Consider the following 18,583-nt stretch of genomic DNA (forward strand, 5'->3'; position numbering starts at 1 on the left):
TCGTTGTGATGGCCAATGAACAACGGAGGAGCAACAATAGTTTAGTTGAGCCAGGTTGGCCTGGTTACAAAGCAACGCGTCGTCGTCGATTGAGAGAGAGAAAATGGCGGCAAGGAAGACTTGCAAGACTTGTGGGATAAACTATGGAAAATCTGCTTATTATGACCACTTTCCTTGTCAAAATAAATCCCATTCAGAGTCAGGTAAGTGTATTGGACATCACAGAGTTGTTTTCTTTCATTCTCGGAAGACATAAGTACGTTTCATTTACCCACATATCACAGAGGGCTTGTTTTCTATTTTAAAGTATTTTCACTGGCTGTGTTACGTGTATTATTCAACAAATTTTCCAATGCCCATATACTGTACTGATGTATGGTTAAGAGAGGTTGAGAGCCAAAAGCAAAAACTCTCCTTAGATAGGGTCATTTGATTTTAAGTTTTTCTCTTTACCCCTGGTCATCTTTGCCATTAAACAGCCATCATGCATGTAAGTCTGAAGGCTTAAGTAAGTGTTAAAGGGACACAGTCACCTGGTGCACATGCGCATTAGATACCATTTCGTGGCTGATTTGCATATCACACTTCATCCGCAAGTCTTGCGCTGAGAAGCGCATCCTTTGAAAAATCTAAACAAACCTTGTCGAGTCGAAGTGTTTGCCAGTCAAAATTATTATAGTGATTATAGACCTAATGTCATATTAGAACACTCATTTTCTTGATACCATGGAGAATTTACTGATGGACTTGTCCAGGGAAAGCCAAACGTCAACGAATACCTCTGAAGTCAAAGAATCTTTTAATTGTTTATTTCGGTGTCCAGTCGTGTGAAAAATTATCTTAGCTGTTTCTACGTTTCACAGTGTTTGCATAAGAAGCAAATTGAGTTCAAATATTAGCGAATCGCCTGAACTGCGGTGTAGGAGAAACGTCTTTGTAGCGAAACTACCAGTAAGCTTTATTTCTGCTTTCAATCATATATTTTGCGTTTATTATAATTTCGTTTCTGCAACTTCTCCGTTATCTAAATTTAGGAACCAAACCTATGTCATTACAAGAATGCTTGCTCGACCCGTAGAAACTAATAGAGGTTTTCTTTGTTGAGGAGATAATCGACTGTGCACCAAAGCTTGTCTTCATCTGAGCTCCAAATATATATAATGGAGATTTGTTCTCCAGTATTTTTGATTGATTTCTCTCGTTATATTGGTCAACGCAGGAGATTTCTTCCACCTGGCGCCTTCACGTTTCCCACCTCTTCTTTTCATGTTCCGTTGGAGACACGATCCATACTGTTTTTAACCAAATATGATAAAATAATACCATAAGATGAGCAAAAGCATACTCAGAAACAGGTTTCCAGTAAAAGATTGAAAATCCAATAAAACACAGGGAAGATTAAAGTGGATTTCTAGATGTATTCAATGCGTACTTTTGATTTCGGGTTACGGTGGACGTTTTTCAAAATTGACAAAACTAGTGTCCAGGTCAGCGCGGTCACAAAGGTGACTTTGTCCCTTTAAGCAAAGTTCATAAATAGAGGCCATTACCGGGTTATTTGTTTTGAATGAGTCTTGCTTATGTGGCATGGAACCAAAACATTGTGGGGTCTGTGACAAGCAGGAAAATTACGCAAATTCATGTTGCTGGCGTTCCGTTATGGCCAAAATCTTCAATGAAAAGGTCTGATTGATTTTTGCAGCTTTTTTGTTATTATTATTATTATTTTTTTTATTTTGTAATTTGAAGATCTTAGCCAAAAGGGAACGTACACAACAATCGACTAGCCGATCAGGGCAGAATTTGTTTAGCTTGTGTTGCGCATGCTGAAAGCCAATTTTCATTGTCAAAATGCGCTTATCAATCATGGCAGACAAACAGCTAACATCAGTCTAGGGTAACTTTGCTTGGTCTTGGCATGACTTCATTCTCAAAATGCTTTTTTCTTAATATGATTGTTGACCAAGGTACGAATCAACCAGAGGCTTGCAGGGTACAAGCCATTCAAGATTGGTTACAAATCGTCTAAATTTGGGTACAAATTGTCTGAGTACGAAACATCCGTGGGTACAAAACAACTGGATACTGCATGAAGTAAGACTTCTGTAACTAGTCAGATTTTTGTGTTCATTACCTAATTTGTTCTTAAGCTATTTATTAACTCACATTATAGGAAACTATGTATTTTGTGACCACTGCAATAAGCGTGTTGCTAAGAAGACATTCCATGAGCATAGGCGGCTGGGACAAATGAGAAGCACATCTTTGCAGACTGACCTTTCTAAGGAAACTTTTGTCAGTGGTCACAGCTTGACTCAGTTGGATGGTGGAGATAGTATGGAATCAGTAGTGGCAGGTCTTGATGATGAAAACTACATGTATAGCAGTGATGACCAACAGGAGCAAGAGCAGTCAGCTTTGTTTGATGAGGAGGATCAAGTGTTCTTCAGTGACACTGATGAGACAGAGAGTGAAGTTCCTTGTTCTAATGGTTATGCAAATAATGGTGAAGTAAGTGATACAACTATATTTGCCATTGTCATGTGTACATGTATACCAAATTTCAATACATACCATGTACAGGGTGTACATGGAACATATTACGCATTGCTACGGTTTTGTCATTTAATTTTGGGAAAAAAGTAAATGAATTTCAAAAGTCCTTGAAAACCTGATTCCTGTGGCCTTCACTTGTTGAGTTTTTTTCAAAGCTTTTAACATTGTATTTCTATATTGGCTGAATGTATTTTTAGCTGACAGTGTAAAAGTATTATTGACATACACAACAGGTAAATTTGTAAGCCTTGCTTATTTTATTCTTGTCTATCATCTCAGCTACATGTATTTGCTCTAGCTGACAATATTTTGTAAATAAATCCTTTCAGGCAGGCTGCTGGTGAATGCCATAGTATGAGATAGTATGATGTCATGATTTTCTTAAGAACTGCTGTCGGGTCACCTTGACTATCTGTAATATACCTGTAGACACCTATCTATGATGCCGGTTACAGTGTATATTTACATCTACATACATGTATGTGTAGAAATACAGTGTGTGCACTGATTGTATTTAACTTTTAGTACACAATCTCTTTGTTATAACAATAAGTACATGTGAGGTCAGAATATTTAGTGAAGTTATGAGGACTGATAAATTTCTCAAAGAGAGAAAGGTAAAATTGAAAAATTGAAACAATCCTTGTAAGTTCATTAGGTCCTAACCTACATGTACATGTAGTCCTCCCAACAGTCAGTTTCTAAATGCATTGATTACATGAAATAAATTATTTTGAGCCAAGTGGGACTTGCAAAAGAGTAATAGTTTAGTTGAGCTAACTCAACTAATGTAATATGAGCCAAGTAGGTCATCCAAACGAGACTACTTTAAAGAGAAAATCTGCAGAATCGTGTTTAAGATGATTTTTTTTTCAGATTGGATTCAGCTGTACTTCTGACTTCTGGTCAATTTGTCTATTAAAATCTTAACCGGCTGCCGGTAATATAGCCACAGCGATACGAGATCAGAAGTGTTCATATAAGCTTATATTTACGCTAGCGTTAAAAAGTGGCGTAAATTCATTTTTTTTTTTTTTGTCAGCGTTACACCAAGGAGTAAAAAGTTATTACAGCCTAACGGCGTCTTTACAGCACTTAATTAACCATTTCAGATGAGACGGGTAAAGCAAATTAAAGAGAAATTGCCTTGTGGTCAGGGGCACCCAATGTCACGCCCCCGAGCCCCAGATCTCGCGTCCCTGAATACTCGCCCGAGTATTCGTCCCACTTTTGGGTACAGCCGCCAAGAAGGTTCGCAATGGGGAAATCATGATCATAGCCCCTGACGTTTTCGGAAAGGTCGTATTTGCTGATTTTGTCAGTCAAATGCAACAAAAACAACATCTAGCATTTTCGGAACGAAAAAAGTTCCCTAAAAGTTCATTCCAGCTATCATTTTATCAAATGAAGATTTTAATGCCTAGAATTTTCGGGTAATTAAAATCTCAGCAAGGGAACCCGAATACATCAAATTCTTCTACCTAACGAAAACATCCCTTTTAACAGACTTCAAACACCATAGGGTACTTAAAAATGCCTTTCTACAGCTTTCGATCGGTTGATTTGGCTTGAGTAGTGATTACCCTGTAAGTCGGTCAAAACCGAACGACGGGAATTGGAATTTATGTAACTCTTGACAAAGCATGCTCATACGCGCGCTGGGCCGACAACATAACCAAAAAAGTACAACAACTCTTATGGTCGACAAACGAATACACGGTTGTGCTCAGGACGGCAATATGCCCATATTCGATAAGAATTTTCCAGGTGTACGTGACGGTTGTGCACGCCATGAATACTCTAGAAATCTTTTGCTTTGGCGTGAAACGTATACAATCGCGCGCATATCGCACATACTTTGAATTCAGTCCAAATCTTGCTTCCAAGAGAAGGCTATACACCCGACCTTCTGTCATAAAATTCTTTTATTTAAGGGTTTGTCATCATACTCTAGGAGTACGACAAATGTGAGGTATATTTTAACGAAAATCCACGAACGATTATGAACGGAGCGTATTCCACCATATTCGATACGAATATTCCAGATGTACGTCACGTATTGTGTGCGTCTTGAATACTCTAGGTTTCTATTGCGTCACAATCACGTATTCGAGTCTGGAATACACTAGAATATATTTGCTTTCACGCAGTGGAAAATATACTCCTCCTCGTGATTTGATCCCTGATACCACGATCGTTCAATGATAAGACATCAAATTTGGACGAATTGCCCGCATTCATATTTGATGATAAAAGAGAAAAAGAAAAAAAATGAGTCAAGTTATAAAAAAAATAAGGTATAAACAATGTGAAAAAACGCACACGGACAGACAAACACAATAGCAAAACGATAACAACACCAAAACAAAACAGCAAAAAAGAGGGCAACTAAACCTTTTTGCAAGTAAGGCAAAGAGATAATCACTGTTCCAAAAAGGCAGAGTCCGTCCCCGTCTCCCGAAATACTTCGCAGCCTACAGACTCGAGGTCTTCTAATTCGTTGATCTTGATGGGTCTCGTATTCGGCGAGGTCTTTACGTACATTGTTCCGTCCATAGACCACGCGTTAAATACTTCACCATCTTTAGGTTTTTTATTAGCTCAAGACATGATGCGGCGGCGGTAGGTAGTTACGTTTTCTTTGATAAAGATCCGTGTTGATTCTATACTCTCGTTGCGTAGGAAGAGTTGGGGAAGAGGTCGGCAAGTCTGAAGTTTTATAAACTTTGACCTTGCGCGGTAGAAATTCCTCTTGACTTTATGTCTGATAAGTTTGGCTATTATTGCTTTGTTGCATCAAGTATTCAATTTATGCGAGATTTCAATGTCATCGGCGCTGAAGGAGACCTCGAGCGCCTCTGGCGCTATTTTGAGGATAGACTCTTCTGGCGAGTTGTATGCACTTTCCGGAATTCCGTGGAATTCAAGAGAGTTCTTCCTGAGGAATTCAAGAGAACTCTCCCTTCAATCCAAAGCAGGATCCAAACACCCTTGCAGGTCGCTGGAAGTTGTGGAAACGCTCGTTCAATCTGTGTTTAGCTGCAAAATGGATTACGAAAGATGAACAGAAAACTGCGTTGCTGTTGAATACTGGAGGGTTGAATTTACAGGAGCTTTATTACACGTTATTGACCGGTACGGATATTAAGCCATTCGCTGAGAGTATGGGGTTATTGGATTACTATTTTGCACCGCGGTTGAACATTTCATTCGAAAGGCATCAGTTTCGGCAAATGGAGCAAGCGTTAGGAGAGTCGGTGGATCAGTTTGTCGGTTGAGGCAGAAAGCGATCACCAGCGAGTTTGAAAATGTTCATGGGGCAACAAGGGATCAGCTTGTTGAGAGATGCAGAGATCCCAGACTTCGCCGTAAGTTCCTTGAGAAAGCAAAGGCTACTCTGAAGATTTTACAAGATTTGGCTCGTGTGCAGGAAGCAGTGAACATGCAGGTCAAGGCTATGGATCAGTCATCCGGTCAGGTGAATGCTGTTGCCGGCAAACCTCACAGCAACGGAAGAGGAAAAGGGACAGCACAGGATAGGAATAGAGGAAATAAGCCTGGTAAACCGTCTGGTGGCTCTCAGGAGGCAAAAGTAAAGGGGCTGTTTTCGCTGTAATTACACTGACCATATGGCACGTGACCCGAATTGCCCTGCCCGTAACAGGAAATGTAATGCATGCGGCGGGATTGGACATTTGCAGTCTGTTGCAAAACAAAGGAACGAAAGCCTCTCACGAGAGATGACGAGGGAAGGAATAATAGTTGGGTTAGAGCCTATCAACTATCAGAGGATTCAGCTACTGGCCAATGAGATTATTATGCGTTTACAATTGGCGTCGGTCAGCCTACAAGTGGTAGTGAAGTTGATTTGAAGGTTGGGGGAGTGATGTTACCAGCGGTACTTATTGATTGGTTATTGGTACTTATTGAGCGTCGTGCAATGTGATTGGTCAAGCAACCTGGGAAGTTTTGAAGAAGAAGAGCATCCAGGGTGAGTCCAAGAAATCAAGCAAAAAGTTGTTTACTTATGGACAGAAAGATCCTATTAAGTGATTGGGACATTTGTGTCTGAGATTGTGTGCGAGATCAGTGGCAACAGTTGTGTGAACGAATTCACAGTGGTTAAAGGTCCAGGAAGACCTCTACTCGGAAAGAACACTGCACTGAGAGAAGTTGGGCATGTTAAGGGTCGGTCCAGATGTGTGTTTATTAACTACTGAAGGAAGTGATGCAGACATCCGTGAGAAGTATAGAGAGCGTTTTTTTTTTTTTTTTTTTTTTTTTTTTTTGGGGGGGGGGGGGGGGGTTGGGAAGCTGAAGGATTTTCAACCGAAATTACATATGACGGATGACGGACGATGTCACGCCGCCGGTTACACAACCCATACTGAGACTGTCATTTGGTTTAAGAGGAAAGGTTGACGAGAAGTTGGATAAACTGGTAGCCAAAGACATAATCGAGGAGGTGTCACACAACCCAACAGAGTGGGTGTCGCCGTTGGTTGTTGTCCCAAAGGCAGATGGTGACATTCGGATTTGTGTGGACATGCGCAGGGCGGATTCAGCAATAGAGAGGAAAAGACACCCCATTCCTACAATTGAGGAAGTCTTGTATGACCTTAATGGCTCAACTGTCTTCTCAAGGCTCGATCTCAAGTGGGGCTTCCACCAGGTGTAACTGGACGAAAGATCGCGCGAGATCACTACGTTTGTTACGCACCGTGGTTTGTATAGGTACAAACGTTTGATGTTTGGGGTAACATCGGCATCTAAGAAGTACCAGAAAATTGTGGCGGGTGTTTTGCACGGTTGTGAGGGAGTGGCTAATTTGGCAGATGATTTGATTGTACATGGTTGTGGCATAAAGGAACACGACAGGAACTGCATGCTGTACTGGCCCGATTGAAAGAGAAAGGACTAACCGTGAATGGGGACAAATGTCATTTTCGTCTCCCCAAGCTTACATTTATTGGTCATGATCTGAGTAGGCAAGGTGTTGCACGTGATCTGAGTAGGCAAGGTGTTGCACCCAGTGAAGAGAAAGTGGCTGCCATCTTGAATGTAAGCCCTACACAAGGTGCCTCTCAGGTCAGATCATTTGTTCAGCTTGTACAATATTCTGCAAAATTCTTCCCAACTTCGCGCAGGAAGCAGCCTTCTGAGGAAGAATTAGAACTTTAAACTGGGGTGAAGCACAGGAAAAGTCATTCCAGAAGTTGAAGCAGTTAGTTGCACAGGTCACTATCCTTGCATATTTCAGAGGAGATTGTAACACTCGGATCATAGCCGATGCAGGTCCGTAGGGTTTAGCTGCAGTGCTGACTCAACTTCAAGACGGTGAGTGGCGAGCAATCTCGTATGCGTCCAGAAACGTAACTAAAGTGGAGCGGAGATACAGACAGACCGAGAAAGAGGCCCTTGCCCTAGTATGGGCTTGTGAGAGGTTCAATATTTGTGTGTACGGGCGCAAATTTGAACTTAAAACTGATCACTAAAATTGAATTATAAAAACAAACAATTTATCTTTTGCCAGTAAAGCCATCTGAAACTTTCGTAACACAGGAAGATTGATTCATATCGATAAGAGAGCGAAATTCGACAGCTTAAACTGGAGGGTAGGCTTCTGTTTATAAAATTTTCAGCTAAGCAAATCGGAACGGACAGAACTGTGTTCGCGTACTCTGAATCATTTTCTAAATACCTGAAAGACATTACAACTTCACGCCGATTTAAGTGTGTCATTGAGAAATGGGTGACCCCGCTGGATTTTTTTGCCTCAAGGCTCTCTTTATTCCTTTGGGCATTAACTTCGGCAGCCGCGTAGCCTCCCACGCAGACGTTCTTAGGGGTTCGTCACACGTGACGAACCCCCAAGAACGTCTGCGTGGGAGGCTAGCAGCCGCGAGGAATGATGCAAGTTAGCTCGTTTTTACTCGGTTGAGAAAAGGTGAGAACTTTGCAGGAAGACCCTGAAGCGAATTCAAAACACAGGAACAATAGCCTAATTAAGCAGCCTTGAGCCGCGAAGTTGCGAGAGTATTCCTTTGTTCTTGATATTTTTAGGAACTCTGCGGAATCACTGCAGACATTTGATGGTTTTGAGTTCTTCGCAAAATATTTTAAGCTGTTATTTCTATCAATGAACAAAAAGTCTTTTGAGAGCTTTAAAAAGAGATCTCAAACGTGGTGTTTTGATCACTGTAAGCCGAGTTTCGATATTTTTCGTCAAGCGGTGCGTAGAACAGCGAAGTTATTATGCTTAATTAAATTTGTGCATGGCATTATCATCTTCCCGACGCGTGTTCTCTGTCGAAATCAAATACCATCTGTTTAATGAAACTTTATTTCACGAAAAAGCGGTCGATAATAATTAAGTTTATGTTTCTTATATACTTGCTCCTAGCAAAGAGATTCCAAAATATCAAACCAAAAACGGAATAAAAAAAAAAAAACAGGGAAATTCAGCGTGGAAGTCGCATTCTAATCATACTTAATGACGCATTGACAGACAATATCATTAGCTCTTTGGCCGATGTACTACGCGCTCTTTTTGACCTTATTTACAATTTATATACAGTGATTCTCTAAGTAAATTTTTTGCTGAAAAAGCGAGAATCTTTTTATAGGACGCTGTAAACAAATCGGCAAATCCATGTATCCGTTTAGCGAACGGAATTTGTTTATTGATTGTTCGTTAGTTTGCAGGACGCGAAGTTGTTTTTAAAAATCTTGATCCTGAAGCGGCGCGTTGCTAACCTGCAGTGAAGGCGTTTTTTTTTATGGGCGAGCGCTGAATAATAAATTTAGTTCGCGTATTTGAAGGAGGCTGAGGGGGAGTGGGGTTGGGGAGGGAGGGGGGGGGGGGGGGGGGGGAAGCGGCAGGAAATGAGAGCAAAAAAAAAAACCGCCTGCCCGCAAACCCTTTGTAATCGCTTATTAAACGTGGCTGTCTGTTTGTGGTGATCGTTGGCGAGACATTGTTTCCTCATATTGTTTCCAAATATCATTCATTGTATCAACATATACCCCTCTGAGCTTACAGTGCTCAGTCGGGATACCATAGACATAATTATTTTAAAGCAGAAAAATAGTGGTATAGCTTCGACGGAAATATTACACTTCATCGCGATCCTGCGGGATCTTCCCATTGCGATGAGACGACGTTATTTTGCGATATTGTCGTCTGAAAATGACGGTTTCTGATTGGCTCAAAAACTGTCATGTTAGCATGACAGCACGGCACAGATCAAAATTTTACTTCTGTGAATAAACATGCGACGTTGGATGGTGTTGTTTATTTTTTTCAATTTATTTTACAAAGGTTCCGACACTGTTCAACGACCACTTTCAAACCAAAAACTTTCAAACCGAAAATATATCCCGTATTGGGCTCCGTTGCTTCGCGACTCCGCCCAATACGGAATATATTTCCCCCTAACCAGCCGTCAATATAAAGTCGTATTGCTGTCTCAAAATCGAATTTAGTTTATAGTATTTAGTTTTATTATAATTATTTTTTTAATTAAAATTAAAAGCATCTTTTTTAATAGCATTGAAATCTGGAATGAATTATTATTATTATTATTATTATTATTATTATTATTATTATTATTATTATTATTATAATTATTTATTTTTTTGCTACAAAAATGTCACGGAATAGGAAAGTTTATAAACAAAGGGATAATTGTAGTCAATCAGATTGTACAGAAGTCGTTGCGAACTGACGCTAGTAGTTTCGTTAACACCAAACAAAGATGGATAATATATCAATTTGCACTAGATTATTTTTTTAATTAAACAACATCTTTCACAATGGGATTGTGTCCTCGAGTGATGTTGCCGAATGAACTATCCTGAGTGGAAATCTGGAACGACTAGACAAGACAAGATTACTATTAATAATAGAAACTGCTGTAATGACCTGCTCTGCTACGTGAGCTTAACGCAGACATGATGTCCCCATGCTTAAAACTAGGCCAAACGGATCCAAGTGGATGATGTTGTAATGGAATGATTTTGCAGAGGAGTTGTGTTTCTAAGAAGTCTTAGGGCTTCATTATTTATGATTCCTTTCCTGACCCCGGTGGGTGGCAGGAAGAAAAATGTGTACTGGAAAGTCTCTGTAGGTTGTTTTTTTTTTAAACGTGTGTGCAAATGTCAAGCATTCCCGCTTCACTGTAGAATCGCTGAGACGTCTGAGAACCAAATACTCAGCGAAATCATTCTATTACAATATCAAAATTTTCAAAACGTACCTTCAGGCAAGAGGCTATCAACACAATCTCATTGAAAAAATAATCTCTGAGACTGATTAAATTGACCGAAAGGAAGTCGTCTTTACAACAAAACGAGTAAGTGCGAAATAAAATTCTTCCTTTCTTCACAACTTACTGACCACCGGGCGTTATTTAATTAACCCCCAAAACACCAACCATTGCCTCGATCGAGAAATACTGAAATAGCCTCCCACTTATCTCATACCAAGATCACTTTTCAGACCACGAGCTTACGAGTTGTGTCTGGCCTTTCAACACTTTATTTTAATTTTTATTCGCCGCTGAAATGAAATATCTGTTTTCCCAAGTTCGAACAATAAGAAAGGGTTATCTATTTCAATTACGTAACAGCAATTCAAAAACTACGTACCATATTCGCAAAAGTACGTGACGTCCACGCACGGCATTATAACGCAAGGAATTCAGACGTCTTTCTCTCCCATGCACCCCCTGTGGGTTAGGGGAAGGAGACGGCTGAATTTCAGACTACCAAACAACACATTTTTTTTTTTTTTTGTTTAGAATCAAGGAAAAAATAGAGAGCAATGTTAGAAAAGAGGATTGTGACCGTGAATATTCATAAAGAATTGACGATTGAGTGCACTCTGAGAACTAAAGTCGACTAATGAGTCAGAAAAGTCTCACCTGAAGTTCAAGTTGACAAATCGCCAACAGATAATCGAAATGGTCTCGGAATCGACAAATTACCTCAAGAAGACAAGTTAAACTACTTATCCATTGCTATAAATTATGTTTCAAAAATGTGCTTGGCTGATCACGAATCTCAATTTATTTCGTGCAAAGTGCCAAGATTCAACAACTGCATCAAACATGTCCCATTCGTTTGGCCACCTTGTTCAAAACTGTGCAAGATTATCAAGCATTGCTGGATGATGTTGAAATCGTTTGGTGGGGCCTTTATGGTGATGAATCCATTGCCTGTTTCGTATCGTTTCGCGCACGTAGAAAGTTTCTCATCAATGTCTTAGATAGTTTGAAATGTGAGCCGACTCCTCCCCCTAATCCAAATGGTAACTATGAGCTTAACGAAAGAGACATCTGCATTTGATCGTGCTGAATAGAAACATTCTGTTCAAACTATTCAAGGAATTTAGAAACGAAATGTAGTGAAGCTCTTTCTTTCTGTCACGGTCACTATGATGAGGAGCTATAAGTTTCTTCCGTAATTCACTATTTTTTTTGTTTAGAATCAAGGAAAAACAGAGAGCAATGTTATAGAAGAGGATTATGACCGTTGGTATTTATAATGCATTGGCGATTGAGTGCACTCTGAGAACTTAATTCGACTAATGAGTCAGAATAGTTTCACTTAAAGTTCAAGTTGACAAATCGCCAACAGAAAATCGAAATGGCCTCGGAATCGAAACAATTAAGTTAAGGAGACAAGCTAAACAGCTTAACTATTGCTATAATTTATGTTTCAAAAATGTGCTTGGTCAATAACGTTGATCACGAATCTCAAGTTACTTCGGGCAAAGTGCCTAAACTTTAATAACTGCCCTTGGGGGAAAAAAACCCTTGTAAGAAACGTTTTTACCAAGACAAAAGCTCTCTCAGTACGCACAAATATCAATGGGCAACTTTTCGTTCATTTCTTTTCTTTCATCTTTTGCTTTTTAATCAACGTCATTAAGCGTTTTCCGCCAAATGTTGGAGGACCGCTTTTTTGGGTCTCCCCCTGTTTACCTCTGTTAAAAGAAAGCAGGAAACCATAGTCGTTTTGTAACAGGGTGTTCTTATATTGGGATAAACTAAGGGTAGTTCTTAAAACCGAAGCACTTAAGACTTACTGACTGTAGAGTTTGTTTAAAATGTTGAGTTCTCCAAGATCTAAATAAACTGTGTTGTGGATAGCCTAGAGTTGCGTTTGCCTTTCCCTGGCGTCGATTTGAATATTCTATTTGCCGTTAATTGATAGATCGTGTTGTAATTCTCTGTATAAAGGCGTGTCTATATATTCCATGAAACACACAGCAACGAATATTCTGAATACCCTCAATTTCGTAATTTAAGGAACTTTAACGGATTTTTAGGTCTGAAGGGATGAGTGGATTGGCTTCAATGAAACAGTGGATGTTCTGAGAACAATACGTTGACCGGCGATGCTTTGTTTTGTCTTGGTTGACCTCCGAAATATTCGCCTTTTCGCGAGCAAAACATCAAAACAACGAGTCAATCGGATTTGAAATGCAATGTTTCAGAGATGATGATGATGATGATTGGGAATCGCAGACTCGTTTTAATTTGAAAACAGTGTTTCTCTTTTCAAGCATCAATAAAAAAATAGACAGTAAAATTCAGTTTATTAGATCAATGCATTTGGTTTGATTTCTTGATCATTCTAGCAATACATGGAGTCCAGCTTCACAGCTTTCAAGATTTAAAAAATAAGCTTCCACTCTTTACGCACTACACACTTTCGAAAAATGCTACTTTGGTATAGGACATGTGAAAGTCAATAATCAGAGACACAGATTTATAAAGTCTGAAGGTTGGCACTGAGCTTATTCCTCCTCTGAAACCTAAAAGGTAAAACGACAAACGAAGTTAAAATCAAATGAATCTACTACCGTCAGTTCCGAAACTATTGTAAATAAATAAATAATATAAATAAATAAATAATTAAGTAATGCGCTTTTGATCATTGCTTGTTAAAAAGCGCAATTTAAATTAAGAAAACTATTATCATTATTATTATTATTATTATCATTATTATTATTATTATTATTATTATTATTATTATTATCATTATCATTATCATTATCATTATCATTATCATTATCATTATCATTATCATTATCATTATCATTATCATTATCATTATCATTATCATTATCATTATCATTAACTTTTCATTTCAGTGACATTTAAAAAAATAGATAATTCCGTCCAGATTTCTACTCAGGATAGTCCATTCGGTCATACCACTCTATGACATAACCAAATTGTGAAGATATCGTTCAATTAAATATTCTTTAAACACATTATAATATTTCCCTCTGGGCAAATTTTCTGCTGAAAGAATGACCATGTGTATGGAATGGAATCCCGATAGAAAACTGTAAGCTCTGTGGCGTACATTAATACCTTAATTAGGGAAATCATGTCTTACCAACGATCAACACAAAAGGACGACTACGTACAGTGTCCCCAACGTATTGAAGTAATCAAGTGCAAAATATTTGGACTCTTACATGATGCATAAATATAATTTTTCTATAAAGGCAAGCCCCTCACATCTGTAATAAGACTTTACTCCAGTAATTTTTTAGATGATTTCAGAACAGGTCTTGTGAATCTAACGCCAATCCAATTATCAGTGTCCGGACAAACGAGAATATTTAACTGGAGGGGTGTTTCAGTTGTCGTCTTCTTCTTAAAAGGGATTCAACGTACGTTAACACAGTTTGATCCGAAGCGATTTGCTTAACTGAAAATTCTAGAAACAGAAGCCTTCGCATCCCTCCCACTTATCTGTCCTAATCTCGCTCTCCTACCGGCGTGAATAGAATTTCATTTTCCGCGTACGAAAGCTTCAGGTGGCGTTCAGACTTATTTTCTTCGCAATTCAATTCGAGATTCTTGGGCCATTTAGGCCTTACGAACAGATTTTCACCGACATCGGCTGGACGTTGCGTTTCCCGCCGAAAACATGTTTTAACGTCTTTTAATTTATTAAAAGAATGGCAACAAAGTAGCAAATACACTGTAAAGGCGAACGTTTATCCCCGTGCACGTTTATAAAGGGAATCTATCAAGGCGAAACTAAATCTTCTTTTTCGTTTGATTCTGTACCCTCTCAGACGCTGATTTTGGGAGCGCATTTAATGATTTAAAGAGGTTTTGGAACTTATGAAATTGATCACCTACCAAGATTGTTGAGACATCTTTCATATCTGAAGGCTTCATCATTTCATCTGCGTTTGTTTCACTCTTACCCCTTCTCCTTGAACACGTTCTCACCCTTCTGGAACATTTCAGTTTCCTTCTTCTTGGCGGCCGCTGTATAAAAGCCTCTACCTGGTCTATCTGAACGCATATCACAAGCAGCAACAAAGTCAACAAGATAAAGAGACGCTTTGAATCCGGCATTCTCGAGTCTTTCTTTGACGAACTTTCTAAGCAGTTTTAGTTCCTGGCAGCTCAGTTTCTGATGTTTTTCTTGATGTACGAATTTATTGTTGCCCTAGCCTAGCCCACTACGTGAATAAAAAAAAAAAAAAAACGTTACCTTGACCTCACCGCTTCTGCTCTGTTGCATTCTTCTGAGCAATGATAACAGATTAGCAGTTTGATGATTTACCTGGAGAGGAGGATTTCAACGGCTAATACTTCTACTATATTGAGTACGTATGCGTAGCACGAAGGTCGATTTTTAGTCTTCCTAATATGCTCCAGGCATCAAAGGGTGCTTCCGGCCAAAGTACCACAGCTTTATTTTGCAGATGCCAAATAGAGTTCAGTAATCAGGGCTAGCAGAAATTTAGACTTATAAAAGGCAGTTGTTTGTCAATACTTTTTTTTAACGGACTCAAGTTTTGAAAAAATGATCCATCCTCGTACCGGGAGTCTTAGCGCCTCAAAAATATTTCAGAAATTAATGCTGGTGACAGTTTTGTACTGATAACAGGTGTTGCTTTAAGAAAAAGCCTCTGCCATTTTCGTTAACTTTAATCATCGATGGAATGTTGTGTTTCAAATTTGACTAAGCATGTCTTTGACTATTACCTCACGAACATGTAAATATCACAGGAATGAAAAACAAAACTATATTTGACATCTCTTACAGCTTCGCTACTAGCAAACCTGTCAAAAAGCTTGGCACTTTTTCGCATTAGACATTCACGGCCAGGAATTGATGATAATCGTTACATGGCATTTTTAATCAGGCCGTAAATGATACTGAACCTAATTTATAATGCTATCGGGCTTTAAATGTTTTAGATAGTACGCACGTTCTCATTGGTCGATAGGTGTGTTTAGATGAGAATATGTAGACACGGTTGTGACGTCACGCTTTCTGTGTTTCCCGACACAATTTGAAAGCATTTCAGAAGCTTTCGCAAGACTCGCAAGGTAATTTAATTTCAACTGTTAAGGAAATTGAGAAAATTTTCCCAAAGTTTGATCGGGGTTTGCCTATCTCCTTCCCCCAGAGCTCGAGAGGAAAAAAACGCAAAAGAAAGATGAACTACATCGCTTTGCCTGCCTCGATCATCGTTAGCTAGACGACCTCGTACACGAAACTGAAGCGAAGACGACAAAATATCCAACAAAGTACGCAGTAAACTTAACGTTTTTCAAGGTAATTTTTGCGTCTGAGTACCACAATAAAATTCTCTAAAAGACATTCTTTATTCAAAAAATGTACACGAAAACGAACACAAAACTTTATGCTACAGATGTAAATGTTTCAATTCAAACTTTGTACGGCCGGTTGCCGTATTTTGGTTGTCAAATTTGTATAAAATGGATTATCTCTCAGAGTAAAACTCTACTGTTACGATTACTATTACCATGAACAACTTCGCCAAGCTGGATCCGCTGCTTGTGCTATGATTCCTAACCAGAAAAACTTCACAAGGCACGATCAGTGATTCAACTTCTTAACCATGTTCTCAGGCTGTCAAATCGGGCAAGTTCGCATAACTTTCAAGAGCGCCCAAGCACAGCGACATTCACTTTCAACTTAAATAAACTCCTCATCTTGAAGTACTTTTCTTACAGAATCGTATATTTTGGACATTTCTTCTAGTTTTCACCGAACGTTTGGTATTTTTCTGTAAGACTTACAAGGATTCAAAGGTGAAATCGCCGTCTTCTACACGGGGCTCGCTGACGCTTGCCACAAATTTCAACTTGCGTTTTTAACGCAAATTTTGATTGGTTCATTGGTTGTCAGATGAGCGTTTTCATTGGCTAGTAGCAAATGTAATTGTCCAGAGCGTGTACTGAGAACATCTATTTCAATCAAGAAATAAATAAACAACATTTCCTTTATTTGTAGAATTATTTTTCAGACATTTTATAAAAGCAATAGAGGACTTTCTCCCGTGTTTATATAACCTCATCTAAACACTCGGGGAGTTGTGTTTAGATGAGGCTATATAATATTGTGCCTTGCCGTGTCAATTAGTTCCAACAACCTCTCTTTATCTATGTCAATTTTATCTTAATGTCAGCGGTCTCACCGTAGCGTATACAAAGAGAATCTCATTATTAATTCTCTCTGCTCTCGCACAACCGTGTACTACACACGTCTTGTTGTTCTACTGTTATAAGACTTGCCCTACTCTGTGTGCTCTTCTTCGCTATGGCTGACGCTCCACAGCCTAACGTTCAAAGGCCAAGCGCTGATCATTACCGAGACACCGTCAATGCTGCTCAAGCAGTTGTCCCGCAAGTTGAACTGCCCTTAGCACCATAACCTGCTCTAACTGCTCCACCATCTGTCGCTCCAAACCTTCGGCCGAACAACTTGAAGTATTTCTTTCTATCTGTTTATTCCCGTGTTTTATCTTATGTTCGCACGTACGCGTTTCTACTGGTTTTCGCCCGTTAGTCATTCGTGTTTGATTTTTTTTGGCTGCGTTGTTCACTCGTTTACTCGTGTTATTCATTTTAGCATGTGTTCTGTCGCACTTTGTAATAATCATCGCACTTTGTAATACCTGTCGCACTTTGTAATAACACTTGTCACACTTTGTAATAAAATAGCTATCGCACTTTGTAATAACAAGTTGTCGCACTTTGTAATAAATAAAGCTGTCGCACTTTGTAATAACAAGTTGTCGCACTTTGTAATAAGCTTTTAAATTACTTTTGAATACGATGTTCGGTGGAAAATAAGTGAATTAGCTAATCACCCAGGGTACAAATACGTCCTTCTTTTATATTTTACTTTGCACACTACACTGAGGGGAAGAAAAAAGAAAAAAAAAACCCTTTCTCCTCCACGCTTCTCGCAATTGTTATTTGTCTTGACTACGATGTATGCGGACCCCATCGATCTAGAGCAGGAGGCATTTGTACATCTCACAAAATGGTTTCGACTAATGCTCGATCTTTTTGAAGGTTCTGGTCAGTACTCCGTTCAAGAGGCAAGCATACCTTGATCTGTGAAGCACCCTTCTAACAAAGAAACTCGACAAAGATGATCTCAAAGATGGACTCTACTTGGTTGAAATCGTATTGGTTCTTCCTATCCCCGCTGCTCAGCTGGGAAAGGGCATAATCAGCCCAAAATAGAATCAAGATTCCTCCTTTGGTGGAGAAACCCTTGAGGATCTCATGGGAATTTCACTGGAGGGTTCATCAGTTCTTGGTTTTGATCCAGAGGAGGCAGCAGTGAAAAAATGAGTTTTTGCATCAAGGCCACGAGGCCACGAGGACCATTTCTCCAATCTTGAGGATATAATGGGCGCTTTCCATTCGACTAAAAATTCCGGAAATTCCGGGTTTGGGAGCGAATGGAACAGACATTTTCCGGAATTTCATTCCGAAATTTTGGGTGTACCTCGCGAGGTTGGCCTAAAATTCCGGAAGATCGGAATAACCGGAAAATTCCGTTCCATTCGACCATTCCTGCTCGCGCCCAGTTTCTCAGAGCCCGAAAATCGAGGAAAATAGAGAGGTATCGTGCCCTCAAAGTAGTCGCGGACTCGGTGTACAGCCAACCCAGGTCACGCGTGAACAGTATTTCCAGGAATGAAATGAACATTCAAATT

The 18,583-nt window shown here is 39.4% G+C and overlaps 1 protein-coding gene and 3 long non-coding RNA genes across 4 annotated transcripts in view; 2 read left to right on the top strand and 2 right to left on the bottom strand.

Moving 5' to 3' along the window:
* Positions 1–18,583, bottom strand: part of LOC146488994 (uncharacterized) — a 377,056-nt gene that overhangs the window by 55,493 nt on the left and 302,980 nt on the right. The window lies entirely within an intron of this gene.
* The window catches only part of LOC146488999 (uncharacterized), a 360,510-nt gene that overhangs the window by 15,555 nt on the left and 326,372 nt on the right, over positions 1–18,583 (top strand). The window lies entirely within an intron of this gene.
* On the top strand, positions 2–2,745 carry LOC146489001 (uncharacterized). The gene is made up of 2 exons (XM_085105377.1): positions 2–203; positions 2,174–2,745. Exons 1-2 carry the CDS (start codon positions 104–106, stop codon positions 2,644–2,646), a joined length of 573 nt encoding a protein of 190 aa, XP_084961503.1. The 5' UTR covers positions 2–103; the 3' UTR covers positions 2,647–2,745.
* Positions 13,171–15,075, bottom strand: LOC146489002 (uncharacterized). Its single transcript, XR_014864966.1, has 2 exons — positions 14,727–15,075; positions 13,171–13,378 (listed from the first exon to the last, which is right to left on the bottom strand). It is a non-coding gene; the product is annotated as an uncharacterized LOC146489002 (long non-coding RNA).

Source organism: Pavona decussata, unplaced genomic scaffold, assembly GCF_977016875.1.
Source record: "Pavona decussata unplaced genomic scaffold, jaPavDecu1.1 SCAFFOLD_6, whole genome shotgun sequence".
Taxonomy (NCBI): Eukaryota; Metazoa; Cnidaria; class Anthozoa; order Scleractinia; family Agariciidae; genus Pavona; species Pavona decussata.